Source organism: Rutilus rutilus (assembly GCF_951802725.1).
Source record: "Rutilus rutilus genome assembly, chromosome: 1".
NCBI lineage: Eukaryota > Metazoa > Chordata > Actinopteri > Cypriniformes > Leuciscidae > Rutilus > Rutilus rutilus.
Window position 1 is genome coordinate 22,508,782 of NC_140209.1, and position 22,420 is coordinate 22,531,201.

The 22,420-nt window shown below is 38.3% G+C and overlaps 1 protein-coding gene across 3 annotated transcripts; it reads right to left on the reverse strand.

The window, feature by feature from the left end:
* Positions 1 to 5,275: 5,275 nt before the first annotated feature.
* On the reverse strand, positions 5,276 to 21,469 carry LOC311292434 (GTPase IMAP family member 4-like). Of its 3 annotated transcripts, none has more exons than XR_014627715.1 (4): positions 21,374 to 21,469; positions 20,782 to 20,863; positions 6,845 to 9,407; positions 5,276 to 6,164 (listed from the first exon to the last, which is right to left on the reverse strand). XR_014627715.1 is itself a non-coding variant. In XM_084412101.1 (3 exons), exons 2-3 carry the CDS (start codon positions 20,824 to 20,826, stop codon positions 8,199 to 8,201), a joined length of 1,254 nt encoding a protein of 417 aa, XP_084268227.1. In that variant the 5' UTR covers positions 20,827 to 20,863; positions 21,374 to 21,469; the 3' UTR covers positions 5,276 to 8,198. The 3 variants fall into 3 exon arrangements, 1 of the variants encoding a protein (XP_084268227.1); XR_014627716.1 differs by having other exon boundaries at positions 5,276 to 6,181; XM_084412101.1 differs by having other exon boundaries at positions 5,276 to 9,407.
* Positions 21,470 to 22,420: the final 951 nt, after the last annotated feature.

Below are 22,420 nucleotides of genomic sequence, written 5' to 3' on the forward strand. Positions count from 1 at the left end.
ACGCCCCTGACGCCCGTGCATGTTATCGAGAGCGCGCCTGAAGGATTTTTTTTCTCTCAGTTAAGCCGTTTCTCAATACCAATGCTGCGTTCCAGTCCAAAATTGACCCTTCGCTAAGCTCCGCCCTCCTTAGTTACTGTTGCTACGCCTGGCAAGCTTTTGCGCCTGGCACGTCTATTACAGTATGTATGCACCGGTTTCAGACATTCCCAAGGAGATAATTAGTCATTTTTGGCGAACAGGTGAAAATCAAGACAAAAGGGACTACAGTATGCATTCGAGGGATATATCCACGACATAATATGCAACCGATTAGAGAATAATTTCATCAAAATTGAAGCTAAAGCATACTGTAGGTCCCAGCGCAAGCAGCAGCGCTGCCGCTGACCATTCAAATGGGAAACACACAAATTGAGGAACAGATATGTGCATACACAGCAGGGTAAGTGAAATTTGAAAATATTCTAATATTTATAAATAAAACCGCTCATCCATAAGTATTGTGGAATAAACACAAGACATTAGCCTGACCACTTTGCAAAGATAACATTCTCCCGCTTATTTTAGCACGCCAAGCTTACGTTACTGCTCACACGTCGTGGGTCACATAAGTGACTACTGTTATGAACTGATTAAGTTTGTTATTTTTGTTAATTTAAGTTTGCATACCAACCTTTTCCTTGGAGATCTCCGGCAAGCACCCTGATGTTCCCTCCTTTTACTAACTACCATTTACTTTTACCGGGAGAGCCGCGATCGGACTGGGTGACGTTACTAGTTAGGCCGTCGATTAACAAAATGCTGAAATATATTTTGAAGCAAGTTATATCAGTGAGCCTCGGTCTTGCCTTTAATCACACTGCTTGATCCACGAGCCGGACAATAACTTTATTCTAGAGCTGCTATGAAGCCAAAACAATTTATTTAAAATTTCCTATTATCAATGTAAAGCTGCTTTGGAACAATCTACATTGTTAAAAGCACTATATAAATGAAGATGACGCCGGGCATATCTCCCCCACAAACCCGTCCAAACTTTTAGGATACCGGGTATCAGATCATTTACAATAGGCCTTTTCAGAATGTTTGTAAACAATAGGCGCCGATCACTTCCGGGTGGCAGAACGCGAGCGGCTTCCACTGACTAACTGAAGAGATCCAGCCGGCGACTGCAACAGTAACAGTTAAAAACATTGTTGTTGATCAAAGTTGAAACGATGATGAAAACGTGTTGTGTTTGGGGTTGCGCTGCCAGATATACAGCAAAAGGTGTAGGGTTTTATCGATTTCCTGTGGGTGAGGAGGTTATAGCAACTGACCGTGAGACTCACGCAATTGTATGAGGCGCCACGTAGGATTTAAATCAAACTTCGCTTATCAATACATACATAACACACGTGCATATACACCTATAAATTACCCGCATATACATATACTATTGGATGTTCAAAATACATATGAAATAGCCTACACGTGCACACTAATATGAAATTCATAGCAATGTTAGTAATAAATGCATACACTTGTGAATATTGTATATAAACTTGACGCACGCATAAATACTCGCATACATAGCCTACACAACTAAAGCATGCATCCACGTTTTATTTTGTATGCGCGAGTGTTTTATGGATGTGTATGCGCATCGAGTTTATATGAATGTGCGTCTGTGCGAGTGTTTATAGGTGTGTCTGCGTGCTGCGAGTGTGTATGTGCGAGACGAGTGTTTATAGGTGTATATGCATGGAAGTTTAAGTATTTATAGGTGTATGCGTGCGTCAAGTTTATATGTAGCCTATATGCAAGTTATTCACAAGCATTCATTACTAACATAATATGTATTGGTATGGATTTCATATTAGTGTGCACGAGTATTTCAAATATGTATTTTGAACATCCAATAAATGTATATGCGAGTAATTTATAATTGTATTGTGTTATGTATGTATTGATAAGCGAAGTTTGATTTAAATCCTACGTGGCGCCTCATACAATTGTCACTTTTCACACGCTCTCACTACACATCCATTTTCTCACGCAACTTACCTAAATGTATATTCCTCATACATAATATCGACCAATCAGTGTTTTTCAACCGCGCAAAGGTCGATATAACAGCTGGAGAACAATTGTCACATAACATTTACCTCAGGAAAGCCATTTAATTACCATGATAGGCTATATAGCACGTTATTTTGGCTAGAAAAAAGAGCTATAGAGAGTATTTTGCTAATTATGTGTAGGCCTACTATATTACATATTTATCATATTTTTTACTTATATCATTAAACACAGTTGTTATTATGATTAAAAAAATGCATTATATTTAATTAAATTTTTTTTTTTTATTACATTTTTACTGTTGACGGTGGGCCTCCTTTCCAAGCAATTTACTAGCGTTGTCATAGGAACGCTTTGGCTTTTGCCACCCGGAAGAACGTCTATTACTGTTGTGACGTCATGGTGAATTGTCGTATAGCCTACATACGCACAACGCTTCGGCATGTGTCCCGCACTCGAAAGCTTGCCAGACCTCCCGCACCTAGTTACGGTTGCTAAGCCACGATTGGCCTGTTGCGGTTTTCGGGCGTGGCTTAGCGAAGGGTCAATTGTCATGCCCTTCACTCGCTAACTTCCCTCCGTCTCGTTCACTCGGATGTACGTCATTGCTACGTTGCACGAGTGCCCACTACTGGCGGAAGCTGCAATGGGCTGAACTGGAACGCCCTAAGCCCTTGATCACTTGGAATCAGCTATGGAGTTGATTTATTATTTACATTTTTTTTCCCTTTAAGAATTTGTTTATTGCAGCATCCAAATGTTTATATGTGTGTTTGGGTTGTTTTAAATAAATAAAAAATATAATATATCATAGAGTTGTCTGTTGTGTTGGTGATTAGACGAGCTATGTAGTGACGTCACAATCGTACTGCATTGTGGGACATATAGGTGCCTGAAGTGTAGGGGAGAGTGGGGTAAAATGAGCCAGTGGGTAAGTTGACCCACCCCCTGTTTCTAGGCAACTATGCACATTTGGTGTCATGGGACCATACATTTTGAAGGACTCCATCATTTATATATTGCTGTGAAGAGGAGAAGCACATGGGACAAGAGGGAAGTTGTCTTTTCCACAAAAACACCTTTTTTGCTTGTTAAAGTACATTTTCTGCATTTCAGGTATATTAGCCGTTTTGTCAAAGCAAATTGATCTAGGTCTAAAGTTGTGTATGGTACATGTTGGTGATTTGTCAACATTTAAAACCATGTGAATCATTAAGCTAAAGGTTATCCTGAATTGCTAAGCTAGGCTGTTTTTACCAAAATGGTGGCTATGGGGCAAAGTGAGCCAGATGATGTGGGGTAAATTGAACCAGTGGTTCAACCTTTTTGAAATGGAGAAAATCGACTAAATTGTGTTGAAATAAAATGTCTTTGTATAAGCAACATATTAAACTGCAATTAACATTTATATGCCCTAATATTTCATAAAAACGATACATTCGGCCGAAATATGAAAGACAATATTTTGTTGACTAGTTTTGGATAAATTATGAAGTTTTTTAAAATAGACCACTGCCACATCAAATAAGCTTTTGTTTAGCAATTTCTGCTCATATGTTGTAATATATATATACGCACAGTATTTATTTATTTTTTTGTCAAAATTAAAGTCATCAACTAAGATGTTACCATAGTAGGCTATTTGTTCCAATGTAGGCTATATTCAAATAAATGAATACATATAGTAAAATGTAGGCCTATAATTTATTTTTTACAAAGAAAGAGTACACTTGAAATATTGTTGAAATTGTAATTGTTGTTGTAATTGTAATCTTTTTAATAAAATAGCAAAACATATATTTACAAGGTAGATGTAAGCTAAATCTTAAAAGGTCAATATAAGCCTTCTCTTTAAATTATTTGTATTGTGCTTTATATTAGTGACACATTTGGGGAGAAGATTTTGTTTTTTTAATAACCACGCATAAACATTATTCTCTCAAAAATACAAACATGTACATACATGTTGCTCACATATTATGGTAGCCCTGTTTTGTGCTAAATAGTGCATTTACACCTTTGCCATTAATATGTGTATAAGCAATTGAAAAAAGCACAAATGTCAGGGCACTTCAAAACATCCCAAGGGCCCCAAAAACACCTCAGACCCCAGAGGGTTAACATTGTTTAGAAAGGTAAGTGTGTTATTAAATTATTATTTTAAAGAGGCAAGTTTTTTTTTATTATTATGCTTGCATAAAAAAGTGAAAGATAGGATGGTCAATTTACCCCCAGATTGCTCAATTTACCCACTGACTTGGATCCCTAGCCTGGGGTAAGTTGAGTCACATGAACACTTTTTTTTCTGAGGTCATATTTTCAAGGCTCTTTTTCATAGGTGCATTTTTTCATTTTCAGTTTATTGGCAACATCCCAAATTAACAGTGGATGTCTTCATTGTACTTCTGTCTCAATTTCCCTTGCCTTGAGATCCACATAAGTAAAAACTGGCTCATCTTACCCCACTCTCCCCTACATGTGAAGTAGACTTGCTCCCTCGGTCAAAATCGAGGGATCGAGGGTCTGTCCATATAAACTTCCCTTGTCCACTTCACAAAGTGGAATGCACTTCAAAATGGCGGCAGGGATTCCCCCGAGGGGAAGTGCTTAGGGAAGTTCGCAAGTGCGTGTCTAAAAGTGGACTGGAACGCAGCACAAGTAGGCTACGCAAACTTGGACTTGCGCCCTTGGTTCGGACTTGCCAAGTTCGACTCAGGAGAACGAACTCCCGAGCTCTACTCCGGTCATCTCTTTATGTATATTTTAGGCAACAATAAAACGAAATAAAAATACAACTCTGCCTCCGTCAACAATAAAACGAAATATGTTATAAAAAATAAAATAAAAAACACTGCCTCTTTTAATAAAAAAAAAAAATCTTAAACATTATTACTGGACACATAAATGTGGTTCAGGCAAACGCGTAGGCTAGGGGAGAGCGGGGTATGCTGTCACACTTTTCACACTGTCTAACAATTACAGAGCACCATACATCAAAATGGTATAAATCTCATACCAAATGAAAGAAGGAAGTCTTGGGCACATATATTGTATTCATAACATCTTCATATCTTATCTCATTACGGAGTTGTAGACTGTTGAATAGCGAGTGTGCACTTGTGACAATTTGCCCCATCGGCGGGTAAGTTGTCACACTAGATTATCTAAAAATAAGAACACAACTACTTAATTGTGAATATTGATTTTAATTTTTTAACTCAAACCAGAACTGGAAAAATATAAACATCCGTGCCTGGATAATCTGGAAAAACAATTATTTCAATCCAAATAATGCACATTTCAATTAAGTGGCAAGACCACTTTACTTTGAACTTTAAACTCAAACGTTCTATGGCTTGCACATAGATCCTGATAACTGAATGGAATGCTGCAGATAACCTGCTTAACTTAACCTCTGAACAAAACAGATGCCCTGTATCTGACTAATCGGACTCATCTCCAGAGTCACAATTCTGACACACATAAATTGCCTGGGCATCATGGGCCCAATTGTTGCATTTTACACATTTTACCCAGGTCTCCTTTGGACGACTGTTTGAAAATGGCTACACAGACGAGGCAGAAGCACTCTTCATCATCTGATGATGACTCTTGCATAATTTTTCTTCTTTTAGCTGCCTAGTTTTTCATAGGTCCAGATTTCTGCTTCCCTTTCTTTTGAAACAGCTTTTCCATTTCTAGTTGCTGCTTCACTGGCGTGTCAGTAAGTATTGCTGATTTGCGTCATTTTCTTCCTTTGCTGGTTCGTTTTTCGGGGTCCAGCTTTTGGATATGGCCGGATGTCCTCTGGAGTTGGTAGCCCACTGTCAACAATAGCATTGCTGGGTAAGGGTGAGCTGGAGCCTGGCAGGGCAGAATTGGTGCTGGAGCCTGGCAGGGCAGGGTTGGTGCTTCCCCTCCGCTCTGGTGGCAGGAAGCAGGTCAAGGGATTGGCGTGGAGAGAGCAGTGGCGCAGCTTGTGGGGTGAAAAAAACGCTGGTCGAGCCCCCTCCCCTGGGAGGGGCCCTGGGTGATGCCACCGGCTCCCTAGAATCCCCGTCCTCCATTTCAGCATCAGCCTTGGCATGAGCCCCCCGCGAGACCTGGGAAGGGGGACAGGCTTAGAGGGGGAACATGAGAGTGTTAAAAGTCCGTGCCCTGACATAGACTACGTTCCCCATAATGCATGTGTTCATTTGTAGTTTTGCTCAATCGCGGTTGCGCGAGATACTTTCACTTTGGTTTGGTCCAGTGCCATGAGAGCATCATTCACGGTGCAGAGAATTGCCATCCTTTGTTAATCCTGCGCTAATCTTGTGTGTATGAGTGCTGTGTGCGTCCTTATGATGTAAGTACGACTTTTACATGAATGACGCGTTTATCGCAGAGTTATTAGCCCAGGTGGCGAAGTTGTTATACTTGTGTTATTCCCTACTGTTATACTGCTGCGGCCCGCTACGGCGCTCCACATGCGTTTCTAAAGTAGCCATATACTATATATACTTTATATTGTCTTGCAAATAACTGCAAATATTATACTTAATTTATAGTTTGCCTGTTTTTGGCACTTTTTCACTATTTGGAGATTTATGGCATTATGCAAGTTCATTTATAGTGTTAGAGCTCCCTCTAGTGGATTTTTTGTTGTACTACGGGTGATTTCTTTATGCATCTGTATGTAACCAAAGCCTACTTGTTTATTAATATACATTTTATTGTATTTTCTATTTCAGATAACCACACACACACATCCACAAACACACTTAATTTGTCATATCAATACCTGTAAACCATCATCATCTCCATGTACCCGACTCCTCCTCAATAAATTCTCAAAACTGCACCATTGGATTTGCCTATTCCTTCTGACCGAGGAAGACTCAGTTGACGAGCAATCCATAATCAGCCGCAGACGCACACGGTCTCTCACATGAGAGAGAGGGGAGAGAGAGAGAGAGAGAGAGAGAGAGAGAGAGAGAGAGAGAGAGAGAGCCCCTGGGCGTGCCTGGCGGGGTCTGCATGGCGGCGGTGATCTTCTTCCTTCCCGGGCTTCGGCACCAGTGTGATGAGGTTCAATATTGTGGATGTAGGAAGGAAGAAGACAGGGGTCGGCGTGACTGGGACCTTTGCTTTATTTGTTATATATCAAAAATAATAAAACAAAAGAAATGTGCGCACACAGCACGTTCACTGTGACCAAGCACAGCAGAAACAGAAACCTTTTTTTATCCAAAGTGTGCTTGCCATGGTCCATAATGTTTGAACGAAACAACAACAGCGTGCAAATAGACATTGCGAACTACACAGCCTTGGTTACTATCAGAGGGCTCTGGTTGCTATGGCAGTACGAGCGGAAACGACGCCATTGACGGTGACAAAACATGACGTGTCTTCGAATTAAATGACAAATTTCTCCTGGTTTGAAAGTTGTTGGAAACAGTCAGGAAATTGTAAGTACATAACTAAAAAAATATATAACATAGATATAGTGATTTTTCCTATTTTTAAAGTTAAAAGTTAAAAGTTACATATTGTACCTTTAAGAGACATTATCAACACGTAATTTTCACAAGTTCCTCAGATGTTTCTAATACTACAGAAAAACACACTGTCATATATTTGTGGTAAATGCATTAAATGCATTATCATCTCCCCCTCATCAATCCTGTTATGAAACCTCAAAAAAACTGACAAACATCTATTAGAATTACAGATATAATCTGAAGAAAAGTGTCACCTAATCTATCATTTCAGGGTAATTTAGAAGGGTTTGGCATCTTTTGAATTTTATTGTTGCCAATTCTGATCAATTCCCAGTTTCAATTCCAATGTAGTTAAAAAAAAAATGTCAAGTCAAATATTTAGATATTCTTTTTGGCAAAACATATAGTTGCAGCTTTATACCATGAACAAAAATTAGCAACATAAAAACTCATTTAAGAGCTGTTTGTGTGCAAAATAAAGCTGCGTGATTATACATAATTTGAGCATTTCTTTCTTTTTTTTAAATAGAGGTCATGCTTCTCTAATGATTCTGAAAAAAATTACATTAAACAACTAAAACAACCAAAATAACATGTAATTTATGCATTAATGATTCAATCGTAAAGATAATGATCTGTAAAGCATCAGCATCTTCACTGTATTGCAGTAAAAGCTCCTGCAGCTCCAGCTAATCCTGCTAACACTGTAACAGGAAGTTCATTTCCTCCTATAAAGTGACCAATCACAGCTCCAGCTGATAAACCACACACAACACCTGCTGTCTTCAGTAATATCTGTCTAACAGCGCTGGGACGCTCACGAGAAGATGAACGGATCAACTGACTCTTCAACATCAATCTCCAGAGAATCCCAGTGAAAACTCCTGCAGTTGATGCTGATCCTCCAGTAAAGAAACCCTTAGTGAACATCCATCCATGTGAAGAGTCTCTCCTCCACACCAAAATACCTCCTGACACTACAGCAAAAAACATAAATACACAGATATATTTCAGCTTTAACTGCTTACAGAACAGATGTTTCTCCCTCTTCCCAGCTTCATATTCTCCTCTCACTCGAGTCTCTGTCTCTCTTCTGACTCTCTCGAATGCCATCTGATGTTCTCTCTCTCTCCTCTCTTTCTCCAGTTTCTCCTGTTCAATATCTCTCCTCACTCGTGTCTCTGTCTCTATTCTGACTGTCTCTAATCTCATTCTGTTTTCCCTCTCTCTCCTCTCCTTCTCTTCTCTCTCCTCCTCCTCTCTTCTCCTCTCAGTCTCCTGCATCATGTCTAGTGTGTAGCAGGAGTTTGTGTTCTCAGACACGAGTCTGTCGATCTTATCCATGAGTTCAGTCACCTGTCGTCTGTTTGCTGGAGCTTTAATGTTAAACTCATGATATCTCTGACCACATCGGTTAATAAAACCAGATAATTGAGGATTTCTCCTGATCATTTCTCCTAGTGTTCTCATGTGTCTCTGATCTGCATGAGTGAAGAGCACTAGAATAAATCTGTGAGCTTCTGCACCAAACTTCTGCTCAAACCAACCAATGAAATCCATCTCCTGCTCAGTGAAAGTGCTTAAAGGCAGAAGAAGCAGGATCACATGAGCTCCTGCTGAACATAATTCAAGAGCTCTCTTCAGCTCTGAGTCTGAATCAAAGTCAGTGTGAGTGGAGAAGATGAAGTCTGGAGTATCGACAACCGTCACTCTCCTGTTATTAACATCACCAGTGTGTGTCTGACAGAATCTGGTCACTGATGAAGATCTCATTACTGACTCAAACACTCCAGTATTAAAGATGATGTTTCCGGTGGCGCTTTTCCCAGATCCGGTTTTCCCGATCAACAGCAGCACTGTGTTCTGAAACATGTATAAAAAAAACAAAAAATTAATTGTAAATAAGGGTGTGCCATATCATACTGTCCACGATAATACCAGTATAAACTTTTACATGATAAAAAAGTGTCATATCGCGATATCAATGATACAGCGACGCAATGAGGTATGGCACATTATGTATGTTTTGCCCAGCAGCCATGTCACCCTGTAGCCCAAGACTGGTTGCCCACTGAAGCTAAGCAGGGCTGAGCCTGGTTAGTACCTGGATGGGAGACCTCCTGAGAAAACCAGGTTGCTGCTGGAAGAGGTGTTAGTGAGGCCAGCAGGGGGTGCTCACCCTGTGGTCTGTGTGGGTCCTAATGCCCCAGTGTAGTGATGGGGACACTGTACTGTCAAAGAGCACCGTCCTTCGGATGAGACATAAAACCGAGGTCCTGACTCTCTGTGGTCATTAAAAATCCCAGGATGTCTTTCGAAAGAGTAGGGGTGTAACCCCGGCATCCTGGCCAAATTTGCCCCTTGGCCTCTGTCCATCATGGCCTCCTAATCATCCCCATATACTGATTGGCTTCATCACTGTCTCCTCTCCACCAGTAAGCTGGTGTGTGGTGGGCGTTCTGGCGCAATATGGCTGCCGTCGCATCATCCAGGTGGATGCTGCACATTGGTGGTGGTTGAGCAGATTTCCCCTTCAATGTAAAGCGCTTTGAGTGCCGAGAAAAGCGCTATATAAATGTAATGAATTATTATTATTATTATTATTATGTTCCCTAGCACACACAACAACAACACCTGTCTGAGCGTGAGAGCATTAAGTCAGCCTCCAATGACGATTTAGTACCTAAAAAGGAGCTACTTCAATAGTATTCTAATAATTGCCGCAGGTCTACCACTTATAATGCGGGAAATTCCCCCGCAAACATTGATTCACTTTAGCATGAACTTTGTATAAGTAGCCTAAATGAATCCACACAGATTATAAAATCAAATCAATAATTTTTAAACTTTCTCCGAGATGCAATTTTACAAATCGCATGAGTGTTCAGCGGTGCTTCGTCTTCTCTCTCTCGCTCTCAAAATGGGTTGCACAAGCCAAGCGTCGGTACTACACTCTTGTGTTTAGCAGTCAGGATATGATGGAATTGTCTTTGTCACTTGCATCGTAACCAGAGCCGGCCTGTTAACTCTAGCAAACTCGTCACTTCTTCGCTGATTTTCCCTTTTGTTGTCGCATGTTTTCCCCACGAGCTCCCCCTACAGCTGTGGGCCGTATATTTCACAACACTGTTGTAAAAAACTCACTTGCGGCGGCCTCCTCCCCCTCTCTACCGCTGCTCATGTGCGTTTGTTATGATCGGAGCAAGCCAACTGTATCGTGTGGAGCTATGTCTACCGAGGTGGGTAATACATCATACACATTATCATAGAACATTGATTGACGTAAAGCAATTCGTGTTTCGCGCTCGTTCTCGCTTCTCACGAGACTTCCAATTTCTATCTTGCCGGGACGGTAGTCCCCAAGGATGGTTTTCCACCTGGGAACACTGGGGGGAGCGGGGAAAGTCACCAATATCACCAGAGCAGGTTGTTTAACCATCCAAATGATTTCTAGCTTTAAACAAGTGACATAAATTAATGAATTAAAGGAGCTGTATGTAAGAAATGTATTTCAATTAATCATAAAATGGCCCTGATATGTCACTAGACATTAAGAAATCATGTTCATTTCAAATACTTATATCACTGACAACAGTAGTACGGCCAGGATATTGTCATTTAAAAAGTGAAGTTGCAGCCCTCAACTGATGTTGATGTTGTCATGTTGTGTTTTGGCCTGAAGCGCCACCCTCCACCTATCTACCAATCACGAAGTCAGTAGTGTTTCGGCATCCGGGTTGCCAGCTCTGCTCTAGTTACCACCTCCTTGTAGCAGCCTTCGTTCCTGCTGGATCCTGCAGCCTATCTGGCAACCTCGAGTCAGGGGGGAGGGGGAGGGGATACACCGCTCTATACAGTAATTTGAAAGTGATTGTAGTACCAGTTTTGGCCACAATCTTACATATGGCTCCTTTAATGACTAATTCAAGACAAGAAAATGATCTATAAATATACCTGCCTACAACTGCTGCTGTGTCTGCCAGTGTTTGAGTCATGCGCATAACCTCGCGTGCATAGACAATTTGTGCGCTAAGTCATGGTGATGTTAAGCCATGTCACAAAATTTTAATTTGATCAATGATTGATGATTGGCATTTAAATCAATGATTTATCCTTTAAATTTAATAATATTCTGAACAGAACAAGAATAAAAATAATAACTATAAACAAGCCAAAACTAAATTATTTAAAGCGAAAGTGAAAGTAAGCGGCGTTGGGCTAACATATCTCTCTCAATAGAATCAAAATGTTTCAACATTTGCGACGTATTTGGATGGTAAACTATTCTTTATTATAGGCTTTGTACTTCACTCGTGTTCCAATATCGACAGAAAAAAAAATCATTCTCTTGTGCTTGGAATGTGCTTGGAAACATCACAGTGGAGCGGTGCTTACACTGAATGGTACAAATTGTATTACTGACTATTTAAACAGAGCAGTGTAATTTTTATATGTTCAGTTGACTATTTTACTATTATATAATGAACAGGCTGTGATGTCAAGATTGCAATGCTGGAATATGTTGTGAGGCGCGGGCGCGATCGATCAGTGGAAACATAAAAACATACTACGTCATGTTCATACAAGACATCATTCAAACTGCAAAGTGTTGCAAAACGTTGGAGGATATTTTGCAAATAATTTATTTAATATGTTTTGTGACAGTTTGTTTTCAGAAGTTTCAAAGAGTAAAGAAAAAGTTAAAACTTTTTAAGTATCTACTATCTTTTATTAAGTATTTATTTTGTAATAATACATAACCTCATTTTATTAATGTATAATGTAACATAGCGTGACATTTGTGTCAATAATCGTCAAACAGGTGACTCCGCGTGGTGGGAGGGGGCCCCCAAATCAAGAGCTAGTGCCCGGATTATAATGAAAACAGTAATGGATCCGGGCACTAGCTCTAAAAGTGACAGCAGCCATATGTGTCTGTCATTAATGTTGTCGTCAAAACAACAAAAGATAGCTTTAATTGTAAGGAATCAGAATTAATGTATTTAATTTAGTCAGGACTCAGGACTAGACACCGTAAATTCCCTGGTGCACTGAAGCAGTGTTAGAGTTAATGAGATATTTAAGTGATTATTTGAGTGATGATTGTTCAATTATTGAAGACACCTGATGATAGCAAGCAGAATCACTGAAGAAAAGCGAAACACAAGAACTACAACTGACTTCAGGAGATGAAATCAACTGAAGATAAAAGACAACATTAAATCTCTCAAGATCTCTCAAGATCTCAGCAGAGTTAGTTGGGCAGTTTGACTCTTGGCTTTATTATGCAAGTTTGTGGTCTTTGTAACAGTGTTTACCAAAACACATAATTTTGTTACAAAGAATCCCAGAAACAAAGATGATCAGGTAATGTAGTTTTAACCATCATGAAGAAGAATGATTCACTAATCTAATCAATTAGCAAAAATGGTTATTTGTTATTAATAGATTATTTTTCACCAATGATAATTTCTTGCCACAGATCAGACATTCTGAATTATGATTTTTTTTTTTAAATGACATGGAGCAAATTTTTTAAGACACACACAGACATGAAGAATTAGCATATGAATCACAACAATGGTGACATGCTTCATGCAGCAATACATGCTGGGTACCACCATATTATAAAACTAATGGCTCCCAGCATGCATTGCAGCATGAAGCATGTCACCATTGTTGTGATTCATAAGCTGATTCTTGATGTTAGTGTGTGTGTCTATGGTTTCTCTTCTTACAATGTATTTATAAATTAAAATTCAGAATGTTTGATCTTTGGCAAAAAAAAAATATATTGATGGTAAAAATCTGTTAAAGTCCCTGTAAAGGCAATTCTACAAAAAAATTCTAAACACATTATAAGTGCTAGAAATGTATTGCTAAAACATGTTACAAAGACTGAGAACTGTGAAGTACTAAATTGTGGAGTTAGACCGTTTAACAGTTTTTCACCCTTGCTGTGAGCCGGATTTTTTGGGCGGGGCTAAAACGGGGGCTCGATGACGCACTGCGACCCCCTGAGCTTGATTGGGCCCCTACTTGATGACGCACGGAGTCACTAAGCCTATCGCTCAATCGCGAGTTACTATCAGACAGCCTACAGTTTGCTAGCTACTATGCCCACGGCTCTGGCTACTATGCCTTTGTCATGTAAATGCGTATTCCCTGGATGCAATCACTTAGAAAACAGATCGGTGTCCTTATTTAAATTTCTGAAAAATGATCATATCAAGAAGAGGTGGATTTATCTTGTGAAGAGCTAACGTTACCTTGATGGAGAGCTGATGATCACCACCACACCCGCCTCTGTAGAGATCAGGATAGTTTACTTTCGTTGGAGACAACTGGAATTCACTGATAATCCGCTGTTACTGGTGAATGGGGCCGAACCTACTATCTCCCGCTGTCCGCTTCGGCCTTCATCCTCCCGTCGCGCCGACATGCACGAGCTGTGCGCGAGTCATATTTCCCGCGAGTGGGCGTGGTTTCAGCGCAGCCAGCGGACACGCCCCCAGCGTTTGAGACTACTGCTAATTTTTTCGAGATTTTGATAGCTTATTTTATTTACTTGGCGGCTTTTTTAATCATTGAAATTGGGCTGGGTGGCTAATAACACATTTTTCGGTGGTATGACAAACTCAGAACACATACTTAATTTTGACTTTACAGGGACTTTAATAACAAGTAACCTCTTGTGGTCAGTGATGACATTTTCAAACTTTTTTAATTATGATGAAGAAAAATATATCACCTGATGCTCTTTGTTTATGGTTTCCGTTGCAACAAATTATGTGTTTTGGTAAACAATGTTACAAAGACAACAAATAACATTTAAAAAAATTATAAATCATCAAACCACCCAACTACAGGAAACACTGATAACCATAATGGTGACCAGATATTTTCAATAAAATATCAACATCTAAAAAATGTGTTCATTCTCAAAAATAACTTCTGTAGATGAATGACAGAAATAAGGTCAAACTGGTTTGTAATAAGAGCGATTTCAAGACTTTTCAGTTGATTTCATCTAAGGCTGTGTCTTGAAGTCAGTTGTAGTTATTTTGTTTCTCTTTTCTTCATTGATTCTGCTTGTTATCATCAGGTGTCTTCAATAATTGAATAATCATCACTCACTCAATTAATTACTTAATTATCAAATTAACTCTAACACTGCTTCAGTGTTACTTTTAACATCCTGCTGGTGGTTCCCATTAGGGCTGGGCGATATATATATCGTGAGATTGTTATGCGCGTCTCATCAGTAAAGCCGGTTATAACAATCTCACCATATATATCGCCCAGCCCTAGACATGAACACCGAATTTACTAGGGCTAGGCGATATATCGCATCACATTGATACGCGCCTCTCATCAGTAAAGCCGGTTCCTTGATTAGTAGTAAATCGCCTTCACCTGCTTTCAGATGGAGCGGCATTTACTACACAGCAAAAACTCCAGTGTTAAATTAAGAAAGAAGTTAGAGAAGTTAATGAGATAATTAAGTGATTAATTTAGTGATGATTGATCATTATTGAAGACACCTGATGTTAACAAGCAGAATCACTGAAGAAGAAAATCACAAATTGTAAGCCACCGTTGTGGTGATGGGTGTTTGCTTTAGTTGGGCTCTTGACCCTTATATTATTAACTTTAAATTTTGTTTGTTTGCTGTTATTGATTTATAACAGTCAAATGAACAAAGAAAAGTGTGATCTGAAAGTAGGGCTGGGCGATATATATCGTGAGATTGTTATGCGCATCTCATCAGTAAAGCCGGTTCCTTGATTAGTAGTAAATCGCCATCACCTGCTTTCAGATGGAGCGGCATTTACTACAAAGAGCCGTAGTTAACTGACAAGCTGAGCCATATCGCATTAATATTGCGGACGTATCGCCAGCGATAATTAATGCGATATGGCTCAGCTTGTCAGTTAACTACGGCTCTTTGTACACAGCAAAAACTCCAGTGTTAAATTAACACTCCTGGGAGTGTATGAGTCCACACTCAAGAGTGTTTAAGTTAATTTAGTGATGATTGAACATTATTGAAGACACCTGATGTTAACAAGCAGAATCACTGAAGGAGAAAATCTCAAATTGTAAGTTACCGTTATGACGATCAATGGTTGCTGTAGTTGGACTCTTGACCCATATATTATTAACTTAAGATTTTGTTTGTCTGTTGTTTCTGATTTATAATCACCAGTTGAACAAAGAAAAAAGTGATCTGATGGTGTTGGTTATGTTATGACAATCATCATTTGAACTTGATCACTAAACTCATTAAAATCCTTCTTTCTGACTTCGATTTATGTTGTTGGTTAGTGAATCTGCATAAATGCCCAGAATTTTTGATATAATATAAAGGATTTCTTAAAAGTTGTTTAAAAAAAAAAAAAAAAATCATTCTTTTAGGCACACACAGATGTCAAGATTCAGTCTATGCATCTCAACAATGGTGAGGTAAATAACATAGACAATTCAGATCATAATTTATTCATACCGCAATGCATGATGGGAGCCATTAATGAGTTGTGATTGGTGACAGCCACTGCAACATGCTTTATTATTGTCACCATTGTTGAGATTCACAGGCATATTATTGATGTCTGTGTTTTAAATGAATTTATTTGAATGTCTTTTGATCAGAACAATGTTTATTAAACATTTAAAATTATAAGTAAAGTACTGATAATCATAGGCTGAAGAATCACTTAACTGCTGCTAACAAGTTAAACCAAACTATCTCAATAAGTTTCCTTTTTCAGATCACAGCATGATTATGTCAAAACATAACCAACACTATAAGATAACATTTTACTTTGTTCATTTAACTGTTATAAATCAATAACAGCAGACAAACAACAGTAAATATTAAAGTAAACATGTAATGGTCTAGAGCCCAACTAAAGCAAACACCCATCACCTTAATGGTAACTTACAATTTGTGATTTTCTTCTTCAGTGATTCTGCTTGTTAACATCAGGTGTCTTCAATAATGCTCAATCATCACTAAATTAATCACTTAATTATCTCCTCAGCCCTAAATGCCGCTTCATCTGAAAGCAGGTGATGGTGATTTACTACTAATCAAGGAACCGGCTTTACTGACGAGATGCGCATAACAATCTCACGATATATATCGCACAGCCCTATCTGAAAGTGTTGGTTATGTTTTGACATAATCATACTGTGATCTGAAAAATGAAACTTATTGAGATAGTTTGGTTTAACTTGTTAGCAGCAGTTTTGTGATTTTACAGCATATGATTAGCAGCATTTTTTTTATAATCCAAAATATTTAATAAACATTGTTCTGATCAAAACACTTTCAAATAAATTTATTTAGAAACACAGACATCAATAATATGCCTGTGAATCTCAACAATGGTGACAATAATAAAGCATGTTGCAGTGTCTGCCACCAATCACAACTCATTAATGGCTCCCATCATGCATTGCGGTATGAATAAATTATGATCTGAATTGTCTATGTAATTTACTTTTCCTAATTGAATATTCTACTCGTCACCATTGTTGAGATGCATAGACTGAATCTGTGTGTGCCTAAAAGAAAGATTTTTTTTTAAAAACAACTTTTAAGAAATCCTTTATATTATATCTAAAATTCTTGATATTCATGCAGAATCACAGTTATGCTGTAAACAACAACATAAATCAAAAACATAGTTCAAATGATGATTGTCATAATAGAACCAACAGATCACTTTTTTCTTTGTTCATCTGGCAGTTATAACTCAGATACAGCAGCCAGACAAAATTTAAAGTTAATAATATAAGGGTCAAGAGTCCAACTAATGCAAATGCCCATCACCATAACGGTGGCTTACAATTTGGGATTTTCTCCTTCAGTGATTCTGCTTGTTATCATCAGGTGTCTTCAATAATGCTCAATCATCACTAAATTAATCACTTAATTATCTCATTAACTTCAACACTCTTGAGTGTGGACTTATACACTCCCAGGAGTGTTAATTTAACACTGGAGTTTTTGCTGTGTACAAAGAGCCGTAGTTAACTGACAAGCTGAGCCATATCGCATTAATTATCGCTGGCGATATGTCCGCGATATTATTGCGATATGGCTCAGCTTGTCAGTTAACTACGGCTCTTTGTAGTAAATGCCGCTCCATCTAAAAGCAGGTGATGGTGATTTACTACTAATCAAGGAACCGGCTTTACTGACGAGATGTGCATAACAATATCGCGATTTAAATCGCCCAGCCCTACTCTTGACCCTTATATTATTAACTTTAGATTTTGTTAACATCAGGTGTCTTCAATAATGCTCAATCATCACTCAATTAATCAATTAATTATCTCATTAACTTTAACACTCTTGAGTGTGGACTCATATACACTCCCAGGTGTGTTAATCTAACACTGGAGTGTTTGCTGTGTAGTAAATGCCGCTCCATCTGAAAGCAGGTGAAGGCGATTTACTACTAATCAAGGAACCGGCTTTACTGACGAGATGCGCATAACAATGTGATGCGATATATCACCCAGCCCTAGAATTGACTGTGTATCAGTGTTTACATTTGATTACCTTATTCAGTTTCTGTTGTATTTAAGGCTGAAAGATTAGTCGACGTTGTCGACAACGCTGACAATAAAAAATTGTCGACAAATATCTTTGTTGTCGAGTAGTCATTTGATCTCACGTGACCTAATGTAAGGGCCTGCAATATCGCGATTTGACCGCTACGGCGCTGTAGCGCTAGAGTGTAATGCAGCCGTTACAAACGCTATTGCGGTAGAAGAAAACACAGCGCAAATTAATTATGACGGAGTGCAAACGAATCCGAACTAGCTAGGTGTGTGAAAGTTTCACAAAACTTCAAACCAAAAATGCTGTCGTGTGCAATACATGCAAGGCGGAACTTGTTTTTCACGGGAGCACAACATGCATGTTAAAGCACTTAAAGAAGAAACACCTCGGCACAAGAGGAGCCGGTGAGAGGTGAATGTTCTCCAGCTGGAGCTAAATAACTAACGTTAGCAGTAAATCTCTTTATTAGACAATGCAATACTACTAATAATAGCAATAATAGTAACAATAATAATATAATTACAATAGTGTGATGATTTATTTTTGCATAGAATAAAGCTTGATCGAGTTTAATGGTGCGTTCACACCGGACGCGTTTAGCGCGTCAGGCGCGAGTCATTTTAATGTTAAGTCAATGCAAAGACGCGTTACGCGCGTAAAAAATTCCTGCGGCGCGAATGAGGCGTTTAGCGCGGCGCGGTAGACGCGAATTCGCCTCATTCGCGCGTCAAGTTCGCGCGAATGACGCGAATTGAGCGTCTGGCGCGTTAAGCGCGAATGATTTTATTAGTGCTATTTGTGCATTCACGCGTTTGACGCGAATTCGCGTCTGCCGCCCGAGTTGAAAAATCTGAACTTCTGCGTCAATTCGCGCCGCGTTAACCAATCAGGAGCCTGCTTGCATGCTGCTGTCACGTGGTGAAGTGACAGTTTATAATGTTATTTTATGTTTGGCCTCAATAAATTATTTTGTAATATGACTAAAAATGCACAATAAAGCAAATAAAAACATAAAACTCGATTTCAATATATGAGAGATACTCATTTTGTATTGAATGCTATTTATTCCATATCTATTCTAGATTATATGAAACATTATTAATCTAATGTAAAGACAACAAACACAATTTAGTGTATAAAAAAAAAAATCACAGGACAGGTTTCATTTTTGAAGGCTGCAGCTCCATTTATTATCAAAACAAAAATAAATCACAGATTAGGTGCGGGCGAGGGTGAACCTCGCGCCGGGCTGTACAGCGCGGGCTCGTCAGGCAGCGACCACCACTCGAGGCCGAGGCTTATACGGCCTACGCTTTCCTCGTCAGCGTCCTCACCGTTAGGTCCACCAAACCTACCTCCTGGAGCAAATTGTGAAACCCCTGAAACCCTCCGGAGGGTTTGGTGGACCCGAGAACAGCGACGATGTCCACTACGCTGCTGTTTCTGCTCTCCAGAGCATATACGAGCGGTGACTCTCTCGATTAATGCTAATGCTAATGCTCGATAAACATCTAAAAAAAGATGGCCGCCAACAGGTTTCGAAACTTTCGCCTCTGACGCGCGTAAATTTCGATTCAAACTATTGATTTTACGCGCGTCAATTTCGCTCTTGACACGCGAATGCACACAAAGTGGTCAAGCGTATAACTAGACGCGGCAGGCGCGAATTTTGACGCATTTTCGCGTCCGGTGTGAACGCACAGTAAGAGTCAGGGCTGTTTTTATTATTGTAACTCTATTAGGTAACGTTATTCCAGTCTTATCACTTGCCTGTATTTTGTTCCATATTCATGAAGACTTACAAAATGAGATGTTATGAAGAATATCATGTCAGTTAATTTTTTATACTGTAAATTAAAAGGTGAATGAGAATGTCAGCTCAGCTCAATTGTCATGTCTTTTTTATTTGTATTTATTCTTATAATAATTGTTTGCAGATTAAGTTTGTCTGTAATGCAGCTGAATTATTATTTTTTTTTTTCTATTGAAAGAGAACAGAATATTTAACCAATGCTTAGAGCATTTGTGTGTGATTTAAGTTGGACATAAATCTGAAAACTTAAAGAGAATGACCGGTTTAGTTGGCTCAAAGATCATTAAAACAACCATTTCAAAAGCTGAAGTGATTTTCTTTTTTTATATTATAGTTAGAATATGTATAACTCAGTGTTTTAACTAATTGAAAAAGCTGAATAATCGTTCCAAGCTTACTGATTAGTCGGCAAAATAATCGACGATTAGTCGATTAATCGTTCTAATAATCGTTAGATTAATCGATTATCAAAATAATCGTTTGTTGCAGCCCTAGTTGTATTTCTGAATACTAGTGTTAGACCTACCCAAAAACTTTACTCTTTATTTGTATCTTTATTATTTTGTATACATTTTTTGCTACTTTTTTCAATTTAATTCAAAGATTGAAATCAAGCTTCCTTGTGTTTTTCAAAATTACTCAATTGTAAAAACGCAATGAGTGAGCAAATATTTAGGTAAGATAAATGTAATAAAAATAATTGTCTATTTTTTTTTCTACACCGTCATAAATATCATTATCGCAAATATTCTTGAAATATTGTGATATAATTTTGAGTCTATATCGCCCACCCCTAATTGTAAACATATGTTATTTCATTTATATTAAAGAAACAGAGACACACTCACCTGCTCCATCATCTGAAGGTCCTTTATGTTTTTGCTCAAAGACATTTCCACAGATGAAACCACTTTTTATTCATAAAACAGTCTAAATTGAACAACAACAGTAAATAAGTCATGCAAGTAACAAACACTTCAATATATTATATTATTTATTTATTTGTTTGTTTTTGTTTCAAATTTTAATTTAGTAATGACCTGAAAACAATGAAATTCGTATACAAAACTCAAAACCTATGGCAACATGAAAGTAAATACTCCAGAAAGAGAGCTGCAGGAGTAGGCTATTTAGTTTCATGTTGCCATAGGTTTTGAGTTTTGTAGACAAATTTCCTTTGTAATTTATTGCCATGGACATAAAGTTAATTAAGTATATATAAAAAAAATCGATAGACAGTCTTTTATCATTAATGTTTTAACAACGTGAAAAGAGAAATGATACCTTTTTATAGCCTATCAAGTTTCGGTTAGTATTAGGTTCATTTTTAACTGCATATAGCATCGTATTTGTTTACGATATTGTAACTCGAAATATTCTAACTTTATTCTAAGATATGAACAGTTAAACAAAACTAAATGACTGAATCGTTATACTTACCGAGAAACACACAATGTGGTCGATACAAAAAACAGTTTCCTCAGAAGGGAGCTTAAACACGACCGAGGTTACTTTTACTTACCAAAGGCTTCCAGTAAATCACGTGACGCGCTGAGTCGCTGTTTGTTTTAAGAACGGAAGGGGGCGCTGTGATACAAGCAAAAATACACCAGAGGATTATGAATAATCATTTTATATCTCATCATGTTATAAACAGTGTTAATCGGGGCTGGGGCCTTATCTTTAAAACATTTACTTAAAATAAATTGGGAAAAGCTGTTATAATACAGCTACAGTTTACATAGCTACAAAAACATGATTCATTTCCAAAAACCTCAGAGCTCTTATAAACTATACAGACCATGACACAGCAGTCCTCTGGTCTGACCAATCAAAATCGTTTTGTGCAACTTTGTACACCCTGACCTACACTGTAAAAAACAATACTGTAGAATTTACAGCAACTTAAAGCACTGAAAAAAGTGAAACATCAGTGTAATTCATTCAAAATATATATTTACATTGGTCCAATGGAAAATTGTGATTTTCAGTTTATACCTTCTGTTTTCACTTTGCCTCAAAGTAAGTGTTATGCCCTCTATCACTGAAAAAATATATACTTTGGATTAACTTAACCCATTTAAGCCCACCGGCAACTATAGTTGCCGCAGTACATAGTTGTCATTTTCCTTTTGTAAATATGTTTCTAGATGTTGTCCATGTTTTATTTCTCAATGAAATGTAAGCAAACAACCAAATAAAGGATTTAAAGAGAAAAAAAAGGTATTCACTTCCTCCCTGTCACATGAGGCTGTCAACTTCCTACCCCTATTTCCAGGAAGTAGGGCGAAGGCAAACGCTCCCAAAGAAAGGTCATTTTCATGTACTAATAAGTATTTTTTGTTGACATATATATATATATCTACATAATCATGAAGGTCTCTAGAATCCGCCAAACAAAACAAATCTTACAAGAGATCTATAGTTTTTTATATACTTAGTCAAAAGTCCAAGCGGCAACTATAGTTGCCGGTGGGCAAATGCCTA

Bases quoted from the DNA above. Each gene is read 5' to 3' on its own strand.
- LOC311292434 (XM_084412101.1), bottom strand. From the start codon at position 20,826: ATGTCTTTGAGCAAAAACATAAAGGACCTTCAGATGATGGAGCAG. The intron at 9,408-20,781 runs GTGAGTGTGTCT...TACATGTTTCAG, and splicing joins ACCTTCAGATGATGGAGCAG to AACACAGTGCTGCTGTTGAT.